General features: G+C 47.9%; 4 protein-coding genes across 4 annotated transcripts; 3 read left to right on the top strand and 1 right to left on the bottom strand.

Annotated features, from left to right (window-relative positions):
* Positions 1–2: 2 nt before the first annotated feature.
* MYCGRDRAFT_91425 (uncharacterized protein) lies at positions 3–1,325 on the top strand (the record flags this gene model as incomplete). Its single annotated transcript, XM_003854545.1, has 1 exon — positions 3–1,325. The coding sequence occupies one exon, from the start codon at positions 3–5 to the stop codon at positions 1,323–1,325; it is 1,323 nt and encodes a 440-aa protein (XP_003854593.1).
* Positions 1,326–1,781: 456 nt separating this feature from the next.
* PDB1 (pyruvate dehydrogenase E1, BETA subunit) lies at positions 1,782–3,516 on the top strand (the record flags this gene model as incomplete). Its single annotated transcript, XM_003854546.1, has 3 exons — positions 1,782–2,139; positions 2,295–2,769; positions 2,833–3,516. 3 exons carry the CDS (start codon positions 1,898–1,900, stop codon positions 3,238–3,240), a joined length of 1,125 nt encoding a protein of 374 aa, XP_003854594.1.
* Positions 3,517–5,362: 1,846 nt separating this feature from the next.
* Positions 5,363–5,872, top strand: MYCGRDRAFT_91423 (uncharacterized protein; the record flags this gene model as incomplete). Its single annotated transcript, XM_003854547.1, has 1 exon — positions 5,363–5,872. The coding sequence occupies one exon, from the start codon at positions 5,363–5,365 to the stop codon at positions 5,870–5,872; it is 510 nt and encodes a 169-aa protein (XP_003854595.1).
* Positions 5,873–6,116: 244 nt separating this feature from the next.
* Positions 6,117–6,860, bottom strand: MYCGRDRAFT_69353 (uncharacterized protein; the record flags this gene model as incomplete). Its single annotated transcript, XM_003853633.1, has 2 exons — positions 6,117–6,383; positions 6,496–6,860. The coding sequence occupies 2 exons, from the start codon at positions 6,763–6,765 to the stop codon at positions 6,117–6,119; spliced, it is 537 nt and encodes a 178-aa protein (XP_003853681.1).
* Between the last annotated feature and the right edge of the window lie 17,051 nt (positions 6,861–23,911).

The following is a 23,911-nucleotide window of genomic DNA, read 5'->3' as shown; positions in this document are numbered from 1 at the left end:
ACATGAAACTCTCTCTCCTAACCATAACCGCCCTCTCGGCCGCCACCGCCGCCGCCGGCGTCGCAACCGCCAAGACTGGTCCCAATGTACCCGCTGCCCGTTCCGGTCTGTTGGGCGGTAATCTCGGTGCGAAATGGAGAATCGCGACGAAGAACCTCGGACTGAAAGGCGGACCCAGAGGACCGTTGAGGGAGAGAGATGTTGATGACGAGGGTGCGGAAATCGATGCCGGTGATGATGCGTCGCTCGTTGCGGAGGATGGCGATGAGGCGAGTTTGACTTTTGAAGAAGAGGATATGGAGGATACTACCGGAACGAGTGCCGAAGTGGAGAAGAGAGATGTTGATGATGAGGGTGGGGAGATTGATGCTGGAGACGATGCGCCGCTTGTGGCGGAAGATGGCGACGCGGCGAGCTTGACTTTTGAAGAAGAGGATATGGAGGATACTACCGGGACGAATGCGGAAGTCGAGAAGCGCGATCTCGACGCTAGTAAGGAGGTTCCACCTCATCGCGAGCAGGGTGTGTACTATGAGCTGAAAGACACCGGTGCCGCGGTCCTCGACGGGGTCAAAGCTGCAGTGAAGAATGTGACTGAGACCGCTGAGACTCCCAAGGCCGAGCCTCCGACGACCGAGACTCCTCAGGCTGAGACTCCACAGGCTGAGACTGCCGAGGACGACACACCTGAAGACGCCGGTCCTGAGGCTGACGCCTCTGAGGACGATGAAGGTGGATTGGAGGCCCGCGATGTCGAAGAGGAAGAGGACGATGCCGATTTCTGGACTCCTGAGGAGGATGAGGGCGAATTGACGGCTCGAGACGTTGGAGAAGACGATGCTGATGCCGACTTTGATGACTACGAAGACGACTTCGAGTCTGAGGAAGATTCTTCAAAGCTCGCAGCCCGTGATCTTGACGATGACGAAGAAGACGACGACGCCGAAATTGATAACCTCGAAGGCTACGACCATGAACTTGTCGCTCGAAACGCCGTCGCGGAAGATGGTGAAGAGGTCGGATCCGATGACGGCGTCGATTACAGTCTCACAGGCTATGATCACGCATTAGTCGCTCGCGAACTCGCCCTTGAGGACGAGCACAACTCGCTCCTCGCGCGTGATGTCGAGGAGGATGACAATGAAGAAGACGATGAGGAAGTCGAGGATGAGGAGACTGGCGAGCCGTCTGTCGCTGCTCGTTCGGTTGACGGATTCCCTCCTGCGCCGACACCGGGTCCCTTTGTTCACAATCGCCATGGACATGGACTGCACCATGGGATTCATCGGAAGTTGTTCGGAGCGAGGAAGACGAGAGGTGCTTAGTATTGCTTTTTGATTTTGGTTTCGCCTGCAGTTCGCAATGGAGTCTCATTGACACTGCTTCAGTTCTACATTGTTGTTCTTGTAGTATGACTTTCTGGGAAGCAATGTCGGATTGGAACGGCGGAATACGGTATCCCGGGCGGCATTGCTCGGCGCTTTTTATGTTCGTGGTATGCTGCCTTTGGTATTCAAACGGGGTGCGGTTTAAAAGTCAACATATGACTCTGCTGTTGTAGGGGTACCCGGTGGCTGAAAGTCATATCGGAAATCGATGGATATGTAGATGAAGTAGAAGGGAAGAAAGATCGATCACTGTGGATGGTCATATCTTTCCTCCGATGTTTACAAAGTTTGACGCTTGGTGTTTCTCAGCCCTGCAGAAACCGGGCCGACATCAAAAGAAGATCCTCTCAACGGAGCTTTGGTCTCAGCTTCGGCCAGACGAATTCCACCGTCGGACCTCCTCCTCCTTAGCAGTACACTCCACCCTCTCGAGTCGACACAGCCCTGTCTGCCACAGCTTCATCTTGCGATCCCCATCACCGCAACCACCTCTCCCTCGCACACACACAATGGTCGCCGCCCGCTTCGTGCGCCCCGCGGCGCAGCTCCTCCGCACCCAACCCTCCGCAGCTCTCTCCCGATCCACCTTTCAAAAATTGTCAGTGCCGGCCGTGTCACGATGGAGGAACTATGCGACGGGTCAGAAGGAGATGACGGTCCGTGAGGCGCTCAATGAGGCCATGGTCGAGGAGATGGAGAAGAACCCAAAAGTTTTCGTCCTTGGTGAGGAGGTTGCACAGTACAACGGCGCGTGAGTCTTCCAATTGGCATTTGCAGGAGAGGATATGCTGTGTAGCATGTGCGAGGAAGAGCGATTTCTGAAACTCCAACCGGTCTCATTGCACAAGTCGGGAGGAATGGGGTGCTACAAAAAGTCAAGAGAGGAAGCTGACAACACTCCCACAGATACAAGGTCACCAAAGGCCTACTAGATCGCTTCGGCGACAAGCGAGTCATCGACAGTCCCATCACCGAGTCTGGATTCTGCGGTCTCACTGTCGGCGCCGCATTGGCGGGTCTGCACCCCGTCTGCGAGTTCATGACCTTCAACTTCGCTATGCAAGCCATTGATCAAATCATCAACTCCGCCGCAAAGACACATTACATGTCTGGAGGCATCCAACCCTGCAACATCACCTTCCGTGGGCCCAACGGTTTCGCCGCCGGTGTGGCTGCTCAGCACTCCCAGGACTACTCGGCGTGGTACGGCTCTATCCCAGGTCTCAAGGTCGTCGCGCCATACTCCGCAGAGGACGCCAAGGGTCTGCTCAAAGCTGCCATTCGCGATCCTAACCCGGTGTGTGTGCTCGAGAACGAGCTCCTTTACGGTCTCTCCTTCCCCATGAGCGAAGAGGCGCAAAGCGACGACTTTGTCATTCCGGTAGGGCAAACCCACATCCTGAGCCAGATCGGGCAGCAGCAAAGCTAACAAAAACCACAACAGTTCGGCAAAGCCAAAATCGAGCGCCCCGGAAAGGATCTCACCATCGTCACCCTCTCCCGCTGCGTCGGACAATCCCTCCAAGCCGCCGAGATCCTCAAGAGCAAGTACGGAGTCGAAGCAGAAGTCATCAACCTCCGCAGCATCAAGCCTCTCGACGTCGAAGCGATTGTCAAATCCGTCAAGAAGACCGGCCACATGATGGCGGTGGAGTCGGGCTTCCCCAGCTTCGGCGTGGGTGCCGAGATCATCGCCCTCACGGCCGAGTACGCTTTCGATTACCTGGAGGCACCTCCTGTTCGCGTCACGGGCGCGGAGGTCCCGACTCCGTATGCGCAGAAGTTAGAGGAGATGGCCTTCCCGACGGAGCAGCTGATTGCGGATTATGCGGCCAAGTTGCTTCGCGTATAGAGCAGGTCGTCTAGTGGATATGGCGTTCTGACCATGTGGTGTGTCTGTTGCACTGCAGCACGCTGTCTGGTGTGACCTGCCACGTGGTGGCTTGAGAATGGTCTGGTCTGGCCAGTCGATAGACACTCTCTCGTGGCCGCCGCGGCGCGATGGGAATTTGGGTTCTTACTTCTGTAATTCTACGTTACACGGCGTGATTGCGTATGTGTACCTGCGAGCGTCTGAGCATAGCATGGGGAGGAACGGAAATGCAATTGGGAAGCGGTGTTGATCGATCCTACCGTACTTCGCGAGTCAAGTCTCTGTTTCTTGGGCGGCTGGCTCTGGATGGCTGCCTTGCAGCTCGTTCGTCCGTCTGAAGTGCACCGCCATGATCAGTCCGCCTCGTGGCTGGCTATTGTCACACAGTCGGAATGTTCTCCATTGTTCTGCACGGCATCATTGACAGACTTCGCTTATGCTCCCCAGCTGTCATTCCCACGTGAGAGAAGCTTCGAAGAGGTGACACCGGCGTTAGCGGGCGTATTGGAACATGCATACTCGGGAATGACTATCGACATGTCGTCGGTACGAGCTGCTCATATCAACATCAAATGTGCGAAGATGTTGGAGTGGCTGACGAAGGTCTCAATTTGTGGCTGCCACGCGAGCAACCAGGGTCCCTTCCACTGCCCCTTCGACCTTCACAATCCATCTCTTTCTCTCTCGAACATCACCCAAAAGAGCCTCTTTGCTTACGCCACATCGCTTCGCTGAATGCAACCCTTTTCGAACATACCGTCAATGATGCAATGCCTCCAAACGACGATGGCCGCAGCCTTGCGTCCAGACCCCGGCTTTATCAAAGTGCCATGATAGAGCCTGCCCGCTCCAGACGGACATGCTCGGATTCCCTGCCTCGCCTCGGCAGACCCCAGAGTCGACCTCGAAAACATTAATGCTCTGACCAATGAAGAGACGACCTCATGTATGATTGTCTCGTCAAGGCGGAGCCTCTTACCGCGATGTCCGGGCTCTAGGGATGGCTGCAGCGATCGACCGTCACGCTGGGGCGTCGTGCTGTTCACACAATCAGGCTTGAACCTCGTCTCAGATCCGTGTCGACTCTGTGACTGCCGCCCTGTGGAACGATCAAGGTCCGATAGTCGCCTTATCAGCCATTCCCTCTGCGTGGACTGCACGTCATGCGATTATTCTCTATCGCTGGCGGTGCCGAGGAGAGCTGGTCTTTGATCCAGGTAATGGGGAATATTTGCTCATTCAGCCTCTGTCGGACGAGCTCGGTGTTGATGTCAAAGCTTTGCTGGGCCGCTGATGGGAATGGCCAGCCACTCTTACTTTCTCTCCGCCTTCGACCTATACCGCCCTCGTTTCGCGTGAGCCACTGTGCTCGGCCCTTAGAAAGTGGTTCTTCCAAGACACAGACCCGATACAGACGAGCTGCCGAATGCGGACAACAGTCCATTGTCCGAGACGCCTACAGCTCATCTACGTCTGCGTCTACCGTCGACACTTCGATCCTTGTCTCCACGTGGGTCGCTAAGCCTTGCTCCGAGGTCGAGGGACCCCCTACAACGAGTCTAACCCCAATACTGAATGTGCACTCCACGCAGACTCATACCGTCCGTGCGTCGCATACGGACAGACGTCACAGGTCGGTGGTGCAGAAATCAGTATATGTATCGAGCTCTCATCCGCTGTTTCGATGTAAAGTACCCAATTCAGTTGAGTTCAATTGACGTGATCAATAGCAGACTTTCGGACTTCCACGGTTGTCATGAGACGTCCGTCTCGAAACACGGATTGCCTGACTCTGACACGCCTTGTCTTAGGACGACTCCAGAGGACCCCAGCCGTATCTCGGAGCTGGAGGGAGTTCATCACTGCCACTCGGAAGCTACCATGATCGTTGGAGGACTTTTGAACACTACAAGAGCCACCGCGGAGTCTGCCGCGGATACCGGGCATAGCCATCCTTTGGAAATCAACCTCACAGGCGTGCAGTCTGCCTTCTCCTTACTCTGCCACCTCAGCTTAGGGACCACATCTACTCCACAATCCTGACCAGCGAGATCGACATCCTCCCTCTCCTCCCAACCTGCCATCAGGTCCAGAAGAAATCATGCCAACCACGGAAAAGCTCCCAAAGTCCTTCTCCTCCCAAGCGAAACTCTACACCTGGCTCCTCCGCGCCTCCGACTCCGAGATCAAGCGCTTGAAAGTCCTTACCCTCCGTTTGACAGACGTAGACCTCACTGCTCTCTTCGAAGAACCCAGTTCCCGCCCCTCCGCCGGAGAACCTCGCCGCAATGCGTGGAGCCTTTACCAACAAGACCTGGCCAAGCTCGATCGCGCCATGCAAGCGTTGACAGGTCTGACGGACTTGACCATTATGCCGCCGGAGCAAAGGACTGCGTTGGTGAGAGGGATGTACTTGACTGCATTGGGGATCGTGGCGGGGAGGTGTAAGGGTTTGAGGTGTTTGACTGTGAGGGACGAGGAGGGCGTGAGGGAGCACGTTCCCGGGTTGAAAGGGTTGGCGAAGGTGGTGCTTGAGGGAAAGGAGGTGGTGGTGAAGAAGGAGGTGAAGAGTGTGGTTGTTAAGGTGGAGGTGGATGAGGATGAGTGTTGAGAGAGGTGGTTGGCGGGGTGTGGCTGTTTCGAATATGTTCTTTTTCTTTGTAAGTTGGATCGTGGTGGCTGTTTGGAAGATATTCTTTCGTGGTGATTGGGGCTGTTTCGAGTGGGTTGATGTGTTAGCGATACAACTCACATTCATACATACAGCCTTCAAGGAGTTGAAGACAATAACCCCGCCACGCACAATCTCCTCCACTTCCAACCCAACAGCACCAAAATTCCTATTCTTCCAGTCCTCATCGCCCCTCCACCTTCTTCCCACAACAATCCCCCGCCTCAACCCTCACCTCCCCACCACTCCCTTCCCCAGTCTCACTTTCCACCTCCACCTCCCCACACTCCCTCGCTACCCCATCACAAAACTCGGCCATATACGTATCCTTCCCCGACAACCCCTCGGGACTATGCGTCGTCCAGCGAATGTGCGTCTTGTTGTACACGTTGCTCCACTCCGGATGGTGGCGAGTCTTTTTGCATTCGGCTGCTATTTGATTCATGAATTCCTGTGGTGTATCTCGTGGTAAGTATGGCATGTGGTGTGACATGTCTGATGCTGAAAACTGGTGTTGCAAGCAATATCCACGGCGACCAGGTATATTGATGGCGAAGACATACCCAAGTTTTATTGAAAGTTTTGAATTTAAAGGTTCGTTCGAGACCTTTTCCCGAATTGCACAATTTCCATTTTCCGGACTCGATGAGGGTGGAGGTGTCGCGGAGGACGGTTTCTGAGTCGGAGCCGGGGGAGATGGAGAGGGTGGAGGGGTGGAGCATTGTGCGGGATGTTGCGGCGAAGGTCCGTGTGGTGGTGGGTTGGAGATGGTGAGGACCTCTGGAGAGTGCGTGTAGGTTTGTTTGGCGTCGTAGGGGCGCCAAGATGGACATGTCGTGGCGAGCGGAGATGGAGGAGGTGAGGTGAGTGAGCGAGCTACCCTTGATGGAGGGTGATGAGTTTAGGGTTTTGGGTGAAGCTTTTTGGAGTCAGTCGTGCTGGGAGGAGGCACGCGGACTGAGGCGAGAAGTGTTCGATTTTGATTTTGAAGGATTCAGTCGTCGACGCTCGGGATTGGAATTGATGTTTTCTCGCCCGGAGGGTTCATTGCAGCTATTCCTTTCCTATTGTAGCTGTTCGCTGCGCAGATGTCATCACGGCCTGCGTACAGACGAAGCGAGCCGAAGAAGCGACACAGCGAGGCGATGATGAGCAATAGAGGCGAGGCAAGGCAAGTGAGTATTGAGGAGCCCGGGACATACGCTCGTTTGAAAGGCTGGTATTATTATTTTCAACAAGGCTTCAGAGAAGGTGGGAAGAAAATAGCTGCAACTAAATACATCGCTGCAAATTCACACCTGGGACTTCATGTAAAGGGAAATCGGTGTTGGAGGAGCGTTGTGGTCTTGAGAAGGAACCATCATAGATCCGGCACTTTTCCACGATACCACAGTTGTGGTTTGGTTCCTGTGGCATGGGGCATGCCAGGGTCAAGGAGTTATGTTGAATATTGAACACGTGTTCAGGTCCGACATCGGTACCATATCTGTATTTAGTTAAGACTATGGCCCACCATGTAGATCAACAATCTATGGCTTATGACTTTTAATAGGTTATAAGCCCGGGTAAGCGTTTATACGTAATATAACATTACTGTTCCTCTCCTACCGCATTAGTCGCAATGCTTAGCTAAACGAAGTTATAGGAAACGAAGTAACGACTTTATACACACAACAGTTAAAGGACTTAATAGCACTGCTATATACGTTAAAGGATTAATTTATCCTTATAATTTAAATTACTACGCCTATAAGTAGCTAGAATATACTCGCCTAAAGGGCTAGACTAATAAGTCTTTAAATTAAAACATAGTTTATTAATTAATAATTATAACGATCTAAACCCTAAGCGGTAAAGAAATCCCTTAGGGGTTAGCACAGCTGTTTAATTTAATTTAGAAGTATAACGCTACTCTCTTATATACTATTACAAAACGCACGTATACCTACGTCCTTACTCTCTCTTTTAAAAGGCACAACGCTGTTATTTTTATTACTATTACTACTACATACGAAGGCACTACGCTGCTAAATCCTTAAACGTTACTTCTATACCGGCTACAAAAGGTCTAAAACCTAGTTAAACGTAAGAAGAATACGAAGCGTAGAAACGTAAGAACGCCGAACGAGTAGCACTCTACTATTACAACAAACAAATCGAAGGCAACCTATAGACGATTAAGTCTATAATAGTTAAGAAATCGAAGAACGAACTAGTCGTTTATAGCTTAAATCTAGTATTAATGCTAAACGAGCAACTAACCGCTACTACGAGCGAAGGGGTATAAGGCAATAAGAATTCTATATACCTACTAAAAAATCTAAAATCTAAGCGCCGTACCGAGGCTACATCTACTTTAACTACCGATATATCTACGACTACCGTAAGTAACACCGCTACCTCCGAAGACACCGAATAAACTAAACAAACCGACCCTAACGTATAAAGCGAAGAATCGTCTTCCGAAGATAAGAACGAATAAGAAGAGACGAGCAGTACAATTGTGCTATAACTAGATGCTAAACCTAGCGACTCTAATAATAGCTCGGACATACCGAGTATTCGATCTAAGCGATCTTTACCTATTAGTATAAAGAGAGCTCTAACAACTTTTAGCGACATTATACTACGTACTAGACGTACCCGAACGATAGCACCCGTACGAGCAATAGCGAAACGAATAACTCGTTACTCTACTAAGTAGCGGAAAGTACAAAAGGATATCTACGGCGATAGGAAAGTGTTTAACTCTATACTACTTCTCTAAGGTGTCGAGAACTAGCTTATATTTTACGACGACTACCGTAATGCAGCGAAACAAATAGGGACCGTTAAATTCTTCGACGCTACGAAGGCTACCGGGCCTTATATTAAAGGGATGCTTCTAGCTATTCCCGAAGATATAGACGATATTAATTTATATAATAAATATATAGTCGTACTCGTAGAGTTTAAGAAGGTTAACGAAGTGCTCTACGGCTATATCGTCTCGCGATGCTTAAAGCACTACGCCGACAGAGTTAAAGAATTTACGACAATTAAAGAGGTTATTTAGACCCTCGAACAGATATATACGCCTAACGGCGCTGCTACTATTAACGCAAAACTTAAAGAGTAGGAGTCTTGCTATCTTAAGGCATACCCCGACTACAACACTTTTATATTAGAGTACAATAGAATCTTTAATAAGTAGAACCGACTACCGACCGGATATCTAATAAATTAGAATTAGAAGGTCCTTGTTTTTATAAACCGCCTCGGTTTAGGATTTACGGACTAGATCGATATAATCTCTTAGAATTAGAACATCGGCGGTAGTAGCACGGGGGATACCCTATTATTTAATTTAATTAAGAACAAGGCTCGCAACAGGTACATCTTAATAAAAGGTAAAGAAACCGCTACGAGTGCTTATACTACGCGACCGAACTTTAACTTAAAGAAACAGAAGCGCGAGACTGGTAGGCTAAACCCTACCGCATATATTACACCGGAGCATAATGCTTCGAAACTACACTCTAGAGGCTAATTAAAGGGACTATTTAATAGTCCTTATGTAATACACAATTAATATAGTCCTCCCTCTTACATAAACGGGGCCTATATAATATAGTTCCCGTACCTCCGAAAGGACGACAACCGTCCTTAAAAGAAGCCGCGCTTTAAGCGCGAGAAGTCGGGTAGTAGACAAACAACGTAAGGCGCCTACGCGATGCGAAGGTCTAATAGAACCTACCTATTAGGCCTTGCCGGAGAGATATTAGACGACGAAGAAGACACTATTCGCCGTAAGAAGCTAAAGGCACAGATGTCGTCCGGACTAATAAAAGCTAGCGTATATAGTTTCTTCTTAAAGAATAAAGAACCCTCGCTAGTACTATCGGACTAACTAGCCGGACGACGGCGTAGTTAGAGGCGATTCCGGATACTAGCCTTCGCTACTATTAAACTAGACCTAACTAAAGACGAGATCGAAGACGCTAAACTCGGTATAAGGACACCCTTACGATAACGCCTCCTACCTGCCCTAACCTAGACTATCCTAGCACTATAGATTACCGGTGCTATCTTATCTAGCCTAGACTAGGACATCCTATAGAAGGACGAACCTTACAGGCGTACGACGGCCCCCGAGCGGACGTTAGACTATGACCGGTGCCTAGTCTAGGCGGAGGGACGTATTTAGTAATACGAAGGGCGGGTATATAGCCTCGGGGAACGCTCTCGTCTATTCCCTTCCTTATCGAATCGACTTGTTATATTCTATAACTATTTGTTTTCGGTGTAAGCCTATATTCCTTCTTAAGGTGCTTCTAACATTCGATTCGATTAAAAATAACCGTACAACTATACCGAAAACTACTAACATAGCTCTAAAGGTTACCCGTCGTTAGGACGATTCCCTTCCTAACACCTCCGCCCGATAGTAGGCGAGCGCTTCCTCTACGGAGTTATCGGCTACGCCTACTAGCTAGCTATAGGACGTTAACCTTCTTAACTAGCCTAGCTCGGGAGAGACCGCAGAAGAAAGGGCTACCCGGGAGTACGATAACGAAGTCGCCCGCGCTACCTTCGAGTTCTTAACCCTTTAGTAGAAGATTAAGGAACTCCGTACTAAACTAGACTATCCTACGCTAGAAGGGAACCTAAGGACGGCTACCCTACGCTATCTTTTCTCTAAACCTAACTAGCATACTAAGACGAGGGATAACCTCCCTAAGTTAAAGGAGCTACTAGTCTTCGAGGGCAAGTCGCGTACGAGCTACGACGACTAGGTCCGAGCCCTCGAAAGAGCCTTTAGATAATACGAAGGATTCGCCGAACGCGAAGACCGCAAGGTCGACTTTGCTACCGACTATATAGGAAAGCTCTAGTAAGACTACTAGGAACGCTACGTCGACGGCCTTAACGACTATTCTAAGCTAACCTAGTCTATAATAAAGGAGGTTATACTTAACTTAATAGGTATAGAGACCGAACAGCGCGAGAAGGCCTACGAGAAGCTAAAAAAGATTACCCTAGGTAACCGTACGCCGGAAGAACTCCTCGAGGAGCTAAAGACACTCTAAAAGGAGCTCGATAAAAGGGACGATAGTAAGAAGATCCTTAGGTTCTATAGCGCCCTTCTATAGACCCTTCGTAACCGCCTCTCGAACTACCCTACTACCCTACTAAACCTAGTAGACGCTAAGGAGAGGGCTAAAAAGGCCTACCGCGCTAACGAGGGCTCTAAATAAAAGGCTCGTAAGAGGCAGGCTACTAAAAGGGCTGCTAAGTAGGCGAAGAAGCGCCCTAGCGACAGCTCTGCTACTCTAGATAGTAAGAAGGTAAGGACTAGTAATAGCGAATAGGACCCGAAGGCCCCCTCTAAGGCTACGTACTACGGATACTAATAGGTCGGACATATCCGCTGCAACTGTACTAACTAGCACCTATAGAAGGATTCGGGGAAAGAGACGCCCCCTAAGTAGACGCTATTACTTAGGTAGGCTAAGTCCTCTATAATAAGGATTAGCGGCGCTCGGCTAAGCTAGGAAAGCGCCGCGCCTAGTAAGGGCGCCTAATTAGCGTCGAGTTAACGCTAAACGGCCTAGGGGAGTCTAGAAAGGTCCGGGGCCTAATTAATAGCGGCGCCTAGGACAACTTCTACGATTCTATACTAGCAAAGGAAATAGGGTAGATAGTGTAAGGGTCTGAACCGAAGTTGCGCACAAAGGTCCAGATCCGAATGTATGAAATTCTAAAGCTACCGAAAAGAAGATCTATCTAGAACAACGGAACGTCGAGTATAAGCTGTGTGTGCGCGTAGCGTCGCTTGGCGCATACGTGGCCTTCTAGTCGGCCGAAAGGAAGCTTGTTCCCAATTCGGCCTAGTAGATTTCTGAACCGGCGTTCGTCCGTTGGGCGTTAGCCTAGGCATCGGCACAGCCGATGCAGCCTTAGGCACCAGCCTCTGACAATACCCCCCCCCCCCCCCCCCCATCCCTACCCCTAATCGCAAAACCGGTGTGATTATTAAATTCGCCTCAAAATTCCACCCTATCCTGGAAATCTAGCTCCGTTACCTCCCAACCTGCTAATCTTATGCTCTGCAGCTTATAAAAAGCCGGAGGTAAAGGGTCTATTCTACTTAGCTATTTGACCTCTAGGAAAATGTTAGGTATATATTTTTTAGGAATCTATATGTGCTTAGATTTACACGTTCTTAAGACGCCTTATGCAACCTACTAGTCGATAACGTCTAGGCCGATAATGAAGCGGCTAATAGACATAGTAGCCTAACGGCTGGCTATTTAGGGTGCGCACAGAAGCAGTTCGGCTAACCCTATGTCGCAAGCAGGGTTGTGCTCTATATATTACTATATACGCTATTGCGTTATGTAGGTCCTCTATTCTGTAATGCTCCTCTTAAACTTGCGGGTTTTACCCGGTCGGGAAGTCGCAGACTTCTAAGTACTTCGTTGCACAGTCGATATAGTTTACTACAAGTTTAAGAGGGGGAAGACTTAAATCTTTTGCGAGATTCTTATCTTTTGTTAAAGGAAGAGGGTCGAGTCTAGTACACCGAGCGCGGTGTCGTAGTTTTATATCGTACGATAGATAAACAGGTATCTAGTAGTCGTATCTAGTATCTAGTAGTTGTATCTAGTATCCGGTAAAGGTAAGGGCCCGTAACAAAGAACCGGACTAAGGAGTCTAACGCCGCGCAGTTTAAGGTTATTAAGGACCGTCTGCCGTATTCGCGTCGCTATAGAGTGTCTTAAAACGCTCGAGGGCTACTATATCCTTAAACTCGCACAAAGGCTCCTAAGTAGGTCGGTCGGAACCTACCTACTTAACAAGAGCCTCTCGGCGATAGCCGCGGCCGACGCGCCTCGTACGATAGCGAAGAAGCGCCTCTATACCGTATTCTTCGTCTCCTACATCGTTAAGAATCGCGGCGGGCTACGAATCCGTAACGATCTAGGACGGAAGCGCATCGTTATATACTAAGCGTAAGAGCGATGTATAAAACCTTAGATAAATACCGCGAGGAACATCGAGCTCGACGAAGTAGGGCATACTCTCGAAAGTACGAACAACTATATACTTCGCGTAAATCTAGTCGAGCTTCTTCGTAGGCCGGTCTATCTTAATATTCCGAAGTAAGAGCCAGACCTTGTTCCTAACCTTGTACTTAGTAGCGACGTTCCGGGACCGGTTCGTATAGTACTCCTACTGCTACTAGGCTACGGCTATCGCTAAGGCGGCGAACTCGTAAGCCTGTTATAGCTTAGTAACGATATACGTACCTTCTTCGCGAGGGTTCCGAGGCGACTCGATAGTGTTAGAAATAGTTTCGATCGTACGCAGGTAGTACCTATATATAAGGAAGAAGGGAGAGACCTACGTTGTAGAGGGTACGCGCGAATCTAAGGCGATCTATACGAGCGAAAGCTACTTGCCCCAATCGCCCTAATTATAGCTAACGAATGCCCGCAAGTAGGTCTCGACTTCCTAGTTCCGTCGTTTGGTAGAACCGTCGGTCTCTAGGTAGTACGTAGTAGATAGTCGCCGAACGACACCTAACCGCTCGCATACTTCTTTCTAGAGGGCGTTAACGAATTAAACACCTCGATCCGACGTAATACTAGTAGGTAGCTAGTATATACCGACGTAGCGTTCGATAAGGAGCTCTATAACGCCCTTAGCGTCGAATTGGCCGGAAGGGACTCGTAAGAGCATAGTGCCTTTCCCGAGGCGATCCGTAATAATAAGGAGGGTAATAGCGCCGTCCTCCTCGTTAGGCGCTAGGTCTGTAACAAAGTCTATCGATATCTCTATCTAAATGCGCTCCGGGATTGGCAAAGGACGTAATAGCCCGCGTCGCTTCTCTCTCTAGATAGTAGTCTGTCCGTACGTAGCATAGTTTTGTACGAACTTACGTACTTCGGCGTTTATTCCCGGCTAGAAGAACTATCGAGATAGAAAGTCGATAGTAGCATCGCGTCCGGCATATCTACCGAGGACCGAGTTGTGCGTCGTTTGGATAACCCTTGTCGTTAGCAGTTCGAAGAGAGGTAGCTAGATCTGTTCTCGAAAGCGAAGTAGGCCGTCCTATATATCGCATTCCCCGATAGAGAGCTTAAGGTTAAGATCTATAGGGAACGCCCGTTAACCTTATTCGACGGCCTTAAGTACACGTAAGTAACTATTTCCGCATAGTAGCGAAAAAGCGTCTGTCTAAAGCTACGATAACTCGGTATCGTCCGGGAAGGGAGAAGTAGGCGTAGATAGCTCGGCAGGGAAGGTCTTTAGGCTAGAGTCGAGTAAGATTCCCTCTCGACTACGTAGCCTATCGTCGGATTCGTCTCGCGGCATGTCCTGCTCCTATCGAGATAACGTATCCGGGACAGTAGCTTATTTTCTAGGGCGATAAACTAATAATATATAGAAGGGCGCGAGGAACTCGCTCTATCGGATTTAGCGTTCGTTAAGAGACTTCTTAATAAAGAAAGGCTCGAGGTTCTTATAATCCGTAAGGACCTCGAATTCGTACTTTAGTCTACGTAGTTCCGAATTCTATTCCTTTAAACACTTAACGATAGCTAAGAGTTCTTTGTTATAGATATCGTAGTTAATCTCGGCAATAGCGTATCGCTACGAGAAGAACGCTACTAGTCGCCAAGTCTGTAGTGCTATATCGAATTAATATAGTATACTACCTATCGCCTAGCCCGAAGAGTCGGGCTCGACTCGCGTCTTCTTGTCCGGGTCGTAGCTCGCTAGGACAGGTCTGTAGATAAAAGCGTCCTTAATATCCTCGAAGGCCTTGTCCTATTCGTCTCCCTAACGAAAGCCTATTATCTTCTTTGTAAGATCGGTAAGAGGGCGAACAAGATCGCTATACTTACGGATAAACATCCTATAGTAATTAGCGAACCTAAGGAACGAGCAGACTCCGCGAACAGTTAGGGGTCTATCCTAGTCCCGGATAGCCTATACCTTCGCGGGGTCTATTTATACGCCGATACCTACTTCGACGATATATCCTAGGTACTTCGTAGTACGAGTCTCGAACTCGTACTTCGATATATCTAGGACAAGTTCGCTATCCTCGATATATTATAAAACCTACGTTACCTTCTCCCGGTAGTCGGTAAGGGTACTAGAAGAGAAGATAAGGATGTCGTCGATATAAGCTATACAAAAGTTGTCGAGTAAGTCGCGTAGGATCTAGTTTAGATACCGTTAGAAGGTAGCCGGCGCGCTAGTAAGACTAAAGGGGCAAACGTTCTACTCGAACAAGCCGTAGCGGGTACGGAAAGTAGTCTTCTATTCCTCGCCTTTAGCAATACGGATCCGATAAAATGCGGTAGAAACGTCGAGCTTCGTAAGCTACTTAGCTTTACTAAGAGACGTAAGCGTCTCTTAGATAAGCGGGAGGGGAAAACGGTCCTTTAGAGTAATAGCGTTTAGGCTATAGTAGTTAATATAGAAACGAAGGCCGCCGCCGGGTTTCTTAGCGAAAAGAACTAGCGTAGCGGTAGGGGACTTGCTATACCGAATATAGCCCTTCTCGAGGAGCGAGTATAGTTCCTTCTAGAGGACTAAGAGCTCGTCCCGGGTTATATTGTAGAGAGGGCCTTAGGGAGGTTCGCTAGGTTTCCCGTTGCTATTAGTAGTAAGTAGGATCTTGTAGTTAAATCTAGGTCGATACGGCGGTAACTACTCTCCTTCCCGGATAAAGGCACGTATCCGGGGGCGGTAGTGTTCGGGAAGCTTCTCGACAATATCCTTACGAGTAAGGGCTTTCTTCGTACGTAACGCCTTCTTAATGTCTTCGAGAGAGGCGGTAAAGATAGTAATATCTCGTTTCCGAGATAACCGAGCGAGGTATCTAAAGGCAGCTCTACTAACGGCCTTAGCCTTCGTAGAACCTATTAGCTATATCTCGCAAGATATTAAAAAACTGTCGAGAAGGAACTCGAGACGGTTCGTCGACTCGATAACTTATATACTCTTATAAAAGAGATAGGGCCTTCCGAGAATAAGATCCTCTTATAAGTCGGGTATAGCGTAAGCAAACGCTGTAGACTTGTGCCTACCGACATTAAGAGAGAACTTAGTAACAAAAGAGATTCCCTTCTTCTGCGAGGGGGATCCTTGCGCGCCGATAACCTTTCGTCTCGGAATAGGAATCTACAGGAGCCGGAGTCTCTTAGCTAACTGTTCGTTTATTAGACAATACGATTAGCTGCTGTTGTCGATAAGAGAGAATCGAAGTGCGTCGTCGTTAATAATAGCGGAAGCATAGAAAAGAGATCGTTCCATTTTTGTATCTCGAAAGATATTCTACTCTACTTCTACTTATATCTAACTCTGCCTCTGTAGACGACTTATTGTAGAGGCTACTCGTTTTCCGATACCGAGTCGTTGTCTTCTTCTAGAAAGACTTCCTATATCTCGCGCTCGGCCTTACTAACTATAGCTTATATAGCGTTCGGGTTTCGGGCGGTAAGATAGGTATAGTCGGCGATAAGGTGCCCTTTTATCCTGCAACGGAGATAAAGGCCTTATTCCCTTCGAGCCTGTATTGTTTCTCTCGTAACCTACTTTGCTCTCTTCTTATTACTTAACTCGACTCGGTTAGATCGAGTCGGTTCCTAATCTATTTCGTCTTTCGATTCTCGCGGCAGGGTCGCCTATAACCCTGTCGATAGCAGGGTCGCCTATAACCCTGTCGATAGTAGGGTCGCCCGGGGAGCGGAGGGTCTAGACATGTTCGACCGAAAACGAAGGTTTGTAAGCGATCCGCCGATAGTTAGAAGGTTTCTCGTAAAGGTTAAGTACTTATCCGGCGGGTTTAAGGCAAACGGGAGCAATGCCTTATGCATCTCTTTATTAAGAGAGTTCTCGAGAAGGGTAATCCAAATACCTTCGAGCTTCGGGTCCGATTCCGTACCTAGCGAGAGGGTCTCGGCTATTCCTATATTAGCAAGAACTACCTCGAATCGAGGTAGGTAGGTCGCGATAGGTTCGTTATCGCGCTATTATATCCTCGAGAGGGTTTGTAGCGCTCGTTATTACTAGTTTATATCGCTGTAGATACTGTTTAGGTACTTAAGGAAATCGTTCGCGTTACCTTACCCGAGTCGGAGAGCGTTCTCGATAGTTGTTCTTGCTATTCTCGCTACACTCTCTTCGAGCCTACTTATTAAGTAGAGGAATTAGTCGAAGTCCCTACTAATAGCTACTTTGTCGATAGCGAGCTTCGATAGGGTAGCGAGGTGCTAGTCTTCCTATTCTAATCTTTTGCTACTAAAGGTCCGTAGCGTCGGGAGACGCTTTTTTAGGCGTCTCGGTATATAGTCGTTGTTCGTGTTTATGTCCGTCGTTGTTGTTTCGATTGTTTCCGGGGCGAGTATAGAGCTACTCGCTTCCGGCGTCCGTTATACTAGTCGTTTTCCGGCTTGTTCGAGACGTGTCTCGAGTTTACGTCGTGCTGCCTTAAGTTCGCGCCGTGCTGTCTCGAGTTCGCGTTATACGAGCTCGTTAGCTCGATGTCGTTCGTTATGTATAGCTTCGGTCTCTACGATAGCGGCGCAATATTCGTTTCAAATCTACTCTATCTCTATAGCGAGCTGCGCCTAAAGTTTAGGCGGTATTTCTGTCGAGGAATCCATTCGATAACGAGCTTTAGAAAATATAAGGGTCTAAACCGAAGTTGCGCACAAAGGTCCAGATCCGAATATATGAAATTCTAAAGCTACCGAAAAGAAGATCTATCTAGAACAACGGAACGTCGAGTATAAGCTATATATGCGCGTAGCGTCGCTTAGCGCATACGTGGCCTTCTAGTCGGCTGAAAGGAAGCTTGTTCCCAATTCGGCCTAGTAGATTTCTGAACCGGCGTTCGTCCGTTGGGCGTTAGCCTAGGCATCGGCACAGCCGATGCAGCCTTAGGCACCAGCCTCTGACAGATAGTTTCCGAGCTATCTACCTAGACAAAGTACCTAACTCTAAATAGCTAGAGCCTATAGGTCTTTAAAGAAACGAGAAACTCCTATAAGGCTATAGACACCTCTAGTAAGGCGTAGGGGTACGTAGATACGTTTAAGGTAGGACGTATCTACAGTTTCGAAGTCGTACTCGGTATGCCCTAGCTCGAGAAGTATAACCCGGGTATTAACTTTGCTCTAAAGAGGGTCTTCTAGAGGTAGAAACCTCGAAAGCGGCAAGCGATAGCGGTAGTATCCCTAGATAGGTTCTACCGAGAGTATCTCGGTAAAGTCGAGGCAGCTCTTTACGTTATATCGATCTAAGAGGTCGAGGATAGACTCGAACTAGACTAGAATAGCGTCCTAGCGGCGTACTCTAACTTCTCCGACGTCTTTTCGGAGGAGTTAGCTAGCGAGTTAGCACCGCATAGACTATACGATCTTAGGATCGACCTAGTTAAGGGAGCAAAGATCCTATTTAGCCCTATGTACGCTCTATCGGAGGTAGAGATAGATGCGATGCGTAAGTAGCTCCCTAAACATCTAAAGAGTAGCTTTATTCGCTGCTCGACATCCTCGGCGGGCGCGCTAATCCTCTTCGCGAGGAAAAAGGACAATATACTCCGCCTCTATATCGACTACCGCGGCCTAAATACAGTTACGGTAAAGAATAGGGGGGGTCTTCCCCTAATTTCCGAGTTAATAGACTAGCTAGCTAGCGCTAGGTACTTTACGAAGATAGACCTCTACTACGCGTACTACCGTATCCGTATCCGGGAAGGCGACGAGTAGAAGACAGCCTTCCGGACTAGATACGGCTATTTCGAATACACCGTAATGCCCTTCGGGCTCTATAATACCCCCGCGGTGTTCTAAAACTTTATTAATAGTGTATTAGTAGGGCTAATCGACGTGTTCTACGTCGTTTACCTCGACGACATCCTTATATACTCTAAAACGGTAGAGGAGTACGAGGGCTACGTCCGGGAGGTACTAGAGCGCCTCCGGAAACATAAGTTGTACGCTAACCTATCTAAGTGCGATTTCTATAAGGACCGCGTCGACTACCTCGGGTACGTTATTATACGTAATAGGCTAGAGATCGACCTAGAACGGGCTAGATTAGTCTAGGAGTAGCTACTTCCCTAGTTGTTTGTTTGTTTGTTTGTTTGTTTGTTCCATTTACGTCCTTTTGGAGTCTATGACTATGTAGGACGGCCTTGCAAGCAAGGCAGTAGATCTATTTACAATCAAATTCTTTCAGTATTCTTTGACCTTAGGGGAAACCCCGTGCCTAAGGCAATGCTAAAGGACTTTAAACAAATGCAAGACAAAGGAAATCGAACGAGTGTCGTTGTCTGTTATCTGCAGCTAGGGCTGCAGAATTTTCGTGCTAAGTCAAACGAGTGTTGCAGCCTAGGGCTGCAGAATTTTCGCGCTAAGCTTTTTGCAGAATTTTCAGCGGATCCTTCCGCTTCGCACACACGCTGCGAATTCGAAAGAGAGAGGAAATGCATTGCATTGCAAAAGCAGTGCAGGAGCGACGCGGATGCGCAAGCAGCTATCTAACTCGCTGTCTTCTCTTGTCCTTAATATGCCTTTGTAGAACTATATGCCGCTTCCAAACGCATATAGCTACGTAGGTTGATCGCAGAGTTGTGGATTCCACCGAGTTCTAGCTCTTTGAAGTGCATGTATGCTTCCTTTCGAGGGCAACGACGTCTCTACTAGAGAAGGGACATGCGATTTCGATTCGGATTTCGAGGAGGTGCGCGTATAGGACAGAGTGGACTGCCTCTTCTTCTTCTTCTTCTTCTTGTTCGTAGCGTAGAGAGCTATTCGTTCGAATCGTGCCGTTGTTCTGTTATAGCTTGTATTTCGAGGCGGATTTCGAGAAGGATGGATTTCGGGCGGATTTCGAGAGGTTTTCGAGGAGGTTTCTTCCAGACTGTCTTAGTTTCCCTTCCGAGGAAGGTACTTACGACGGCCACCGCGTGAAGGTGCAGTCTGTTCGGCCGTCTACTTCCCTAGTTAATACATAACATTAGGGTCTTTATCGGCTTCGCGAACTACTATAGGCGCTTTATTAAGGGTTTCTTACGCCTCGCTACGGTACTTAACCGCTATACGGAGGGGAAAAAGGTAGTAAACTAACGTAAGAAGGAACGAGCATACTTAGAGCTCGACGAGCAAGCTATACTTTCCTTTAACGAATTGCGGAAAAGGTTCTCGGAAGCTCCTATCCTACGCTATTTTAACCTAGAACTGCCCTATAGAGTAGAAACCGACGCCTTAGGAGAGGCAATCTCGGGCATCCTAAGCTAACTATACGAAGACTACGGCAAAACATAGTAGTTCCCTATATTATACTTCTTACGAAACGTTCTCATCGACATCCGCACTTCCATTGCACACCCAATATTGACCCGATTATTACCAAACACGCACTATTCGAAAGCCCTTATCAAGGCCGTTCTAACGAACCCGCATTTACCCCGCTGCCCTTAAAACCTACGCCGCTACTAGAGTTTAAAGATTTACCTTGTTGCCCCCTTTAGGGTGCAAATTTGGACCCTAAACTCCGGGATTTGGCCCCTACCTCCGAAACTTTATTCCGACCTTACCTCCCCTACACTCGAAATATTCCCTGTTTAGGGCATTATATAAGGAAGGTTTACAACCTATACTATAATACTTTAACATACTATAATACAACTAATACGCTGCCGATTCGGACGCTGTGTAGCCCGTTTAAAAGCCCTCGACGAGAGCTTTTATTCTAGCTATTAAACGCCTGATTTAGTCGAATTTTAAAAGAGCTAAAGGCTAAACAAGAGCAGTGTTCCTAGGATACACAAACATATATATATACTTAGTTCTCTCTACACTAGAGTTACCTGTTGTCCTACGCCGCCGAGAGAAGAAGCTAAAGGAGCAGTGTAGTTTAGTAAGGACGAATTTGCACCTCTAGGAATTAGAGTAGTAGTACTAGCTATATAGCTAGATACTCTATATAGAGTATAGGCCTACCTTTCCTTAGAGACAAAGGTTATCCCGAACCTGCTACGGCTACCCGCAGAACGCCTTTAAAGCCTACTATAAAGACGCACGTTACTATAGGCTAGAGTTTGTTTGTTTGTTTGTTTGTTTGTTTGTTCCATTTACGTCCTTTCGGAGTCCAAGACTATGTAGGACGGCTTTGCCATAAAGGCAAAGCAGTAGATCTAGTTACAATCAGATTTTTCGGTATTCTTTGACCTTAGGGGAGACCCCGTGCCTAAGGCAATGCCAAAGGACTTTAAACAAATGACAAAGGAAATCAAACGAGTGTTGCAGCCCAAGGCTGCAGAATTTTCGCGCCAAGCTTTTGCAGAATTTTCAGCGGATCCTTCCGCTTCGCACATATACACGCTGCGAATTCGAAAGAGATGCAGCGCAAAGGCGCAAAAAGCAGCTGTCCAACTCGCTGCCTTCTCTTGTCCTTAATATGCCTTTGTGGAACTATATGCCGCCTTCTAGCGCATATAGCTACGCAGGTTAATCGCAGAGTTGTAGATTCCACCGAGTTCTAGCTCTTTAAAGTGCACTTTTCCATAGAGGCGACGAATCTCTAGAGGGAAAGAGGTGCGATTTCGGTTCGGATTTCGAGGAGGTGCGCGTATAGGGCAGAGTGGACTGCTTCTTTCTTCTTCTCGTTCGTAGCGTAGAGGGCTATTCGTTCGAATCGTGCCGTTGTTCTGTAGCTTGTATTTCGAGGCGGATTTCGAGAAGGATTTCGGGCGGATTTCGAGAGGTTTTCGAGGAGGTTTCTTCGAGGAGGTTTCTTCCAGACTGTCTTGGTTTCCCTTCCGAGGAAGGTACTTACGACGGCCACCGCGTGAAGGTGCAGTCTGTTCGGCCGTCTATAGGCTAGAGTACTTCCTAGAAGTAGAGGTATATTTATATATCTCTTCTCTCCTCTTTAAAGTATACCTTCTCCTATACTCCTACTTTGTATAGTAGGGAGAAGAGTGCCCTAGTATCGTAAGTAGGCTAGGACCCGAACGCGATTAGAAATAGAGACGAATAAGCAGCCCTCTCGGCGTAAGACTGCTAAGCCTCTTTTTAAATAACAAACAACAATAAAAAGACAATATCTACCGAGACGGAAATAACAGATGTAAGCTTAGCCCCTTAGACTCTAAAAGCTATAGCTAGAGGGGACGAGGAAGTTACGTTTAAGTCTCTTAAAACCCTGCCGTTGCCGAAGGAACTACTAAAAAGAACCGGCATTCCTTTCCTACCTAGGAAAAGGCAAAACCCCTTCGAATTTAGTAGCTCCCCGACTCGTAGCCCTTCTCTCGGAAAGAAATAAACACTCTTTCGTACGCCCGCGAACGAGAAGATCCTACAAGCCCGACAGCTACTAGTCGAAGTAGCGGGGGATCTAGGTAGGATTCTAGAAGAACAAACCCGGGTTCTCGACCTTCTCGAAGTCTTTCGGCACTTTACCGAGTATACAGACTTTAGGATAATATCCTAAATCCTCGCAAAGTAAGTCTCGAACCTAGAAACGATAATAAAGAAACTAGTAGCATAGGCGAAGAAGCCTACTTTCGTAGACGTTGTTAAGGGAGATAGCGGATCCGCTACCTCTACCTCTACCTCCTCGATAATAAAGACAATATAATAACAATAACAATAACAACAATAGTAGACGACCGTCTCCCGGAGGGCTAGTAAGCCGAAAGAACAAGCAGAACCGATGCCTCTTATCCTTGTACTAAAGGATAAAGAGAAGGAACTCGACTAGATCGCAACCCGAGACAAAATTAACAACGCTCTTAAAGGCGAAGACTAAGAGCTAGCTATCCTTGCGATAAAGAAATTAGTTCGGGGTAATATTGTCCTAAACTTTGTAATAGAGAAAGCCCGCTAACGAACGATCGATAGCCTTACTAAGGTTACCGATATCGTAGGTAAGGCACAGGTAATAGAGGACTCTCTCTAGCATAAGGTTATAGTCTACGGCGTCTCGACCGCGAACTTTAATACGCTAACGGGCCTATAGGATATTTAACAAGAAATTAAGACCTTTAATAGAGGTCTTAAACTCGTAGGCACCCCGATTTAGCTAACAAACGAAGAGAGAAGAAGGACTCTTACTAGGGCGACAGTTCTAGTAGGTTTTGCTACTAAGGAGGAGGCAAAAAGGGCTATTTAAAACCGTCTATACGTAGGCGCGGACAGCCTAAGAGTCGAGAAGGCGAAGGATCGTATATAATAGAAAGGGAGGCCCCTAGAACGTTCTACATATTAGAACACTCTCTACAGATTTTCTACGTTAATCTTAACTAATCTATCGAGGCTATAGAGTCTACCTTAGACGTCGCGGTTAAGTAGAAAGCCGACCTTCTACTAGTCTAGGAACCGTAGACTATAGAAGACCCGATAATAGGCTATAAAGAGACAAGATCTATCGCACACCGGGATTACAACTAGCTATTCCTAACGACTACGGATTCGACGATCCAGCTAAGAACAATGCTATATATTAGTATAAGACTTAACGTTAATATCTCTCCTATTTTATTAGACGATAGCAACATACTTTCCTTTGTTATTTCAGACAAGAAGGGCAACAAGATCTAGATAGTTAATCTCTATAACGAGAAGGACCTTCGGGATACCGAGAACCTGCAAAACCGACGAATAATAGAGAGAAGCCTCTACTCTCTACGTAATACGTTCCTTCCAAACACTCTATTAGTAGGAGACTTTAACCTTAGACACCCGTCCTAGGATCCGAGGGGAAAGGATACTACTAGTGCCCGCGAATTTATAGAGTGGATAGAAGACTAGGGCTTTACTCTACGTAATACGATAGGTGTCGGGACCTTCTATAGGCCGCACCTAGACGCAGAGTCGGTCCTAGACCTTACGTTTATTGTTTTGTTTGTTTGTTTATTCCATTTACGTCCTTTTAGAGTCTATGACTATGTAGGACGGCCTTGCCCTA

Source organism: Zymoseptoria tritici, chromosome 3 (genome assembly GCF_000219625.1).
Source record: "Zymoseptoria tritici IPO323 chromosome 3, whole genome shotgun sequence".
Taxonomy (NCBI): domain Eukaryota; kingdom Fungi; phylum Ascomycota; class Dothideomycetes; order Mycosphaerellales; family Mycosphaerellaceae; genus Zymoseptoria; species Zymoseptoria tritici.
Note: the sequence above shows the minus strand (reverse complement) of the source record. Positions and strands in the feature narration are given on the sequence as shown.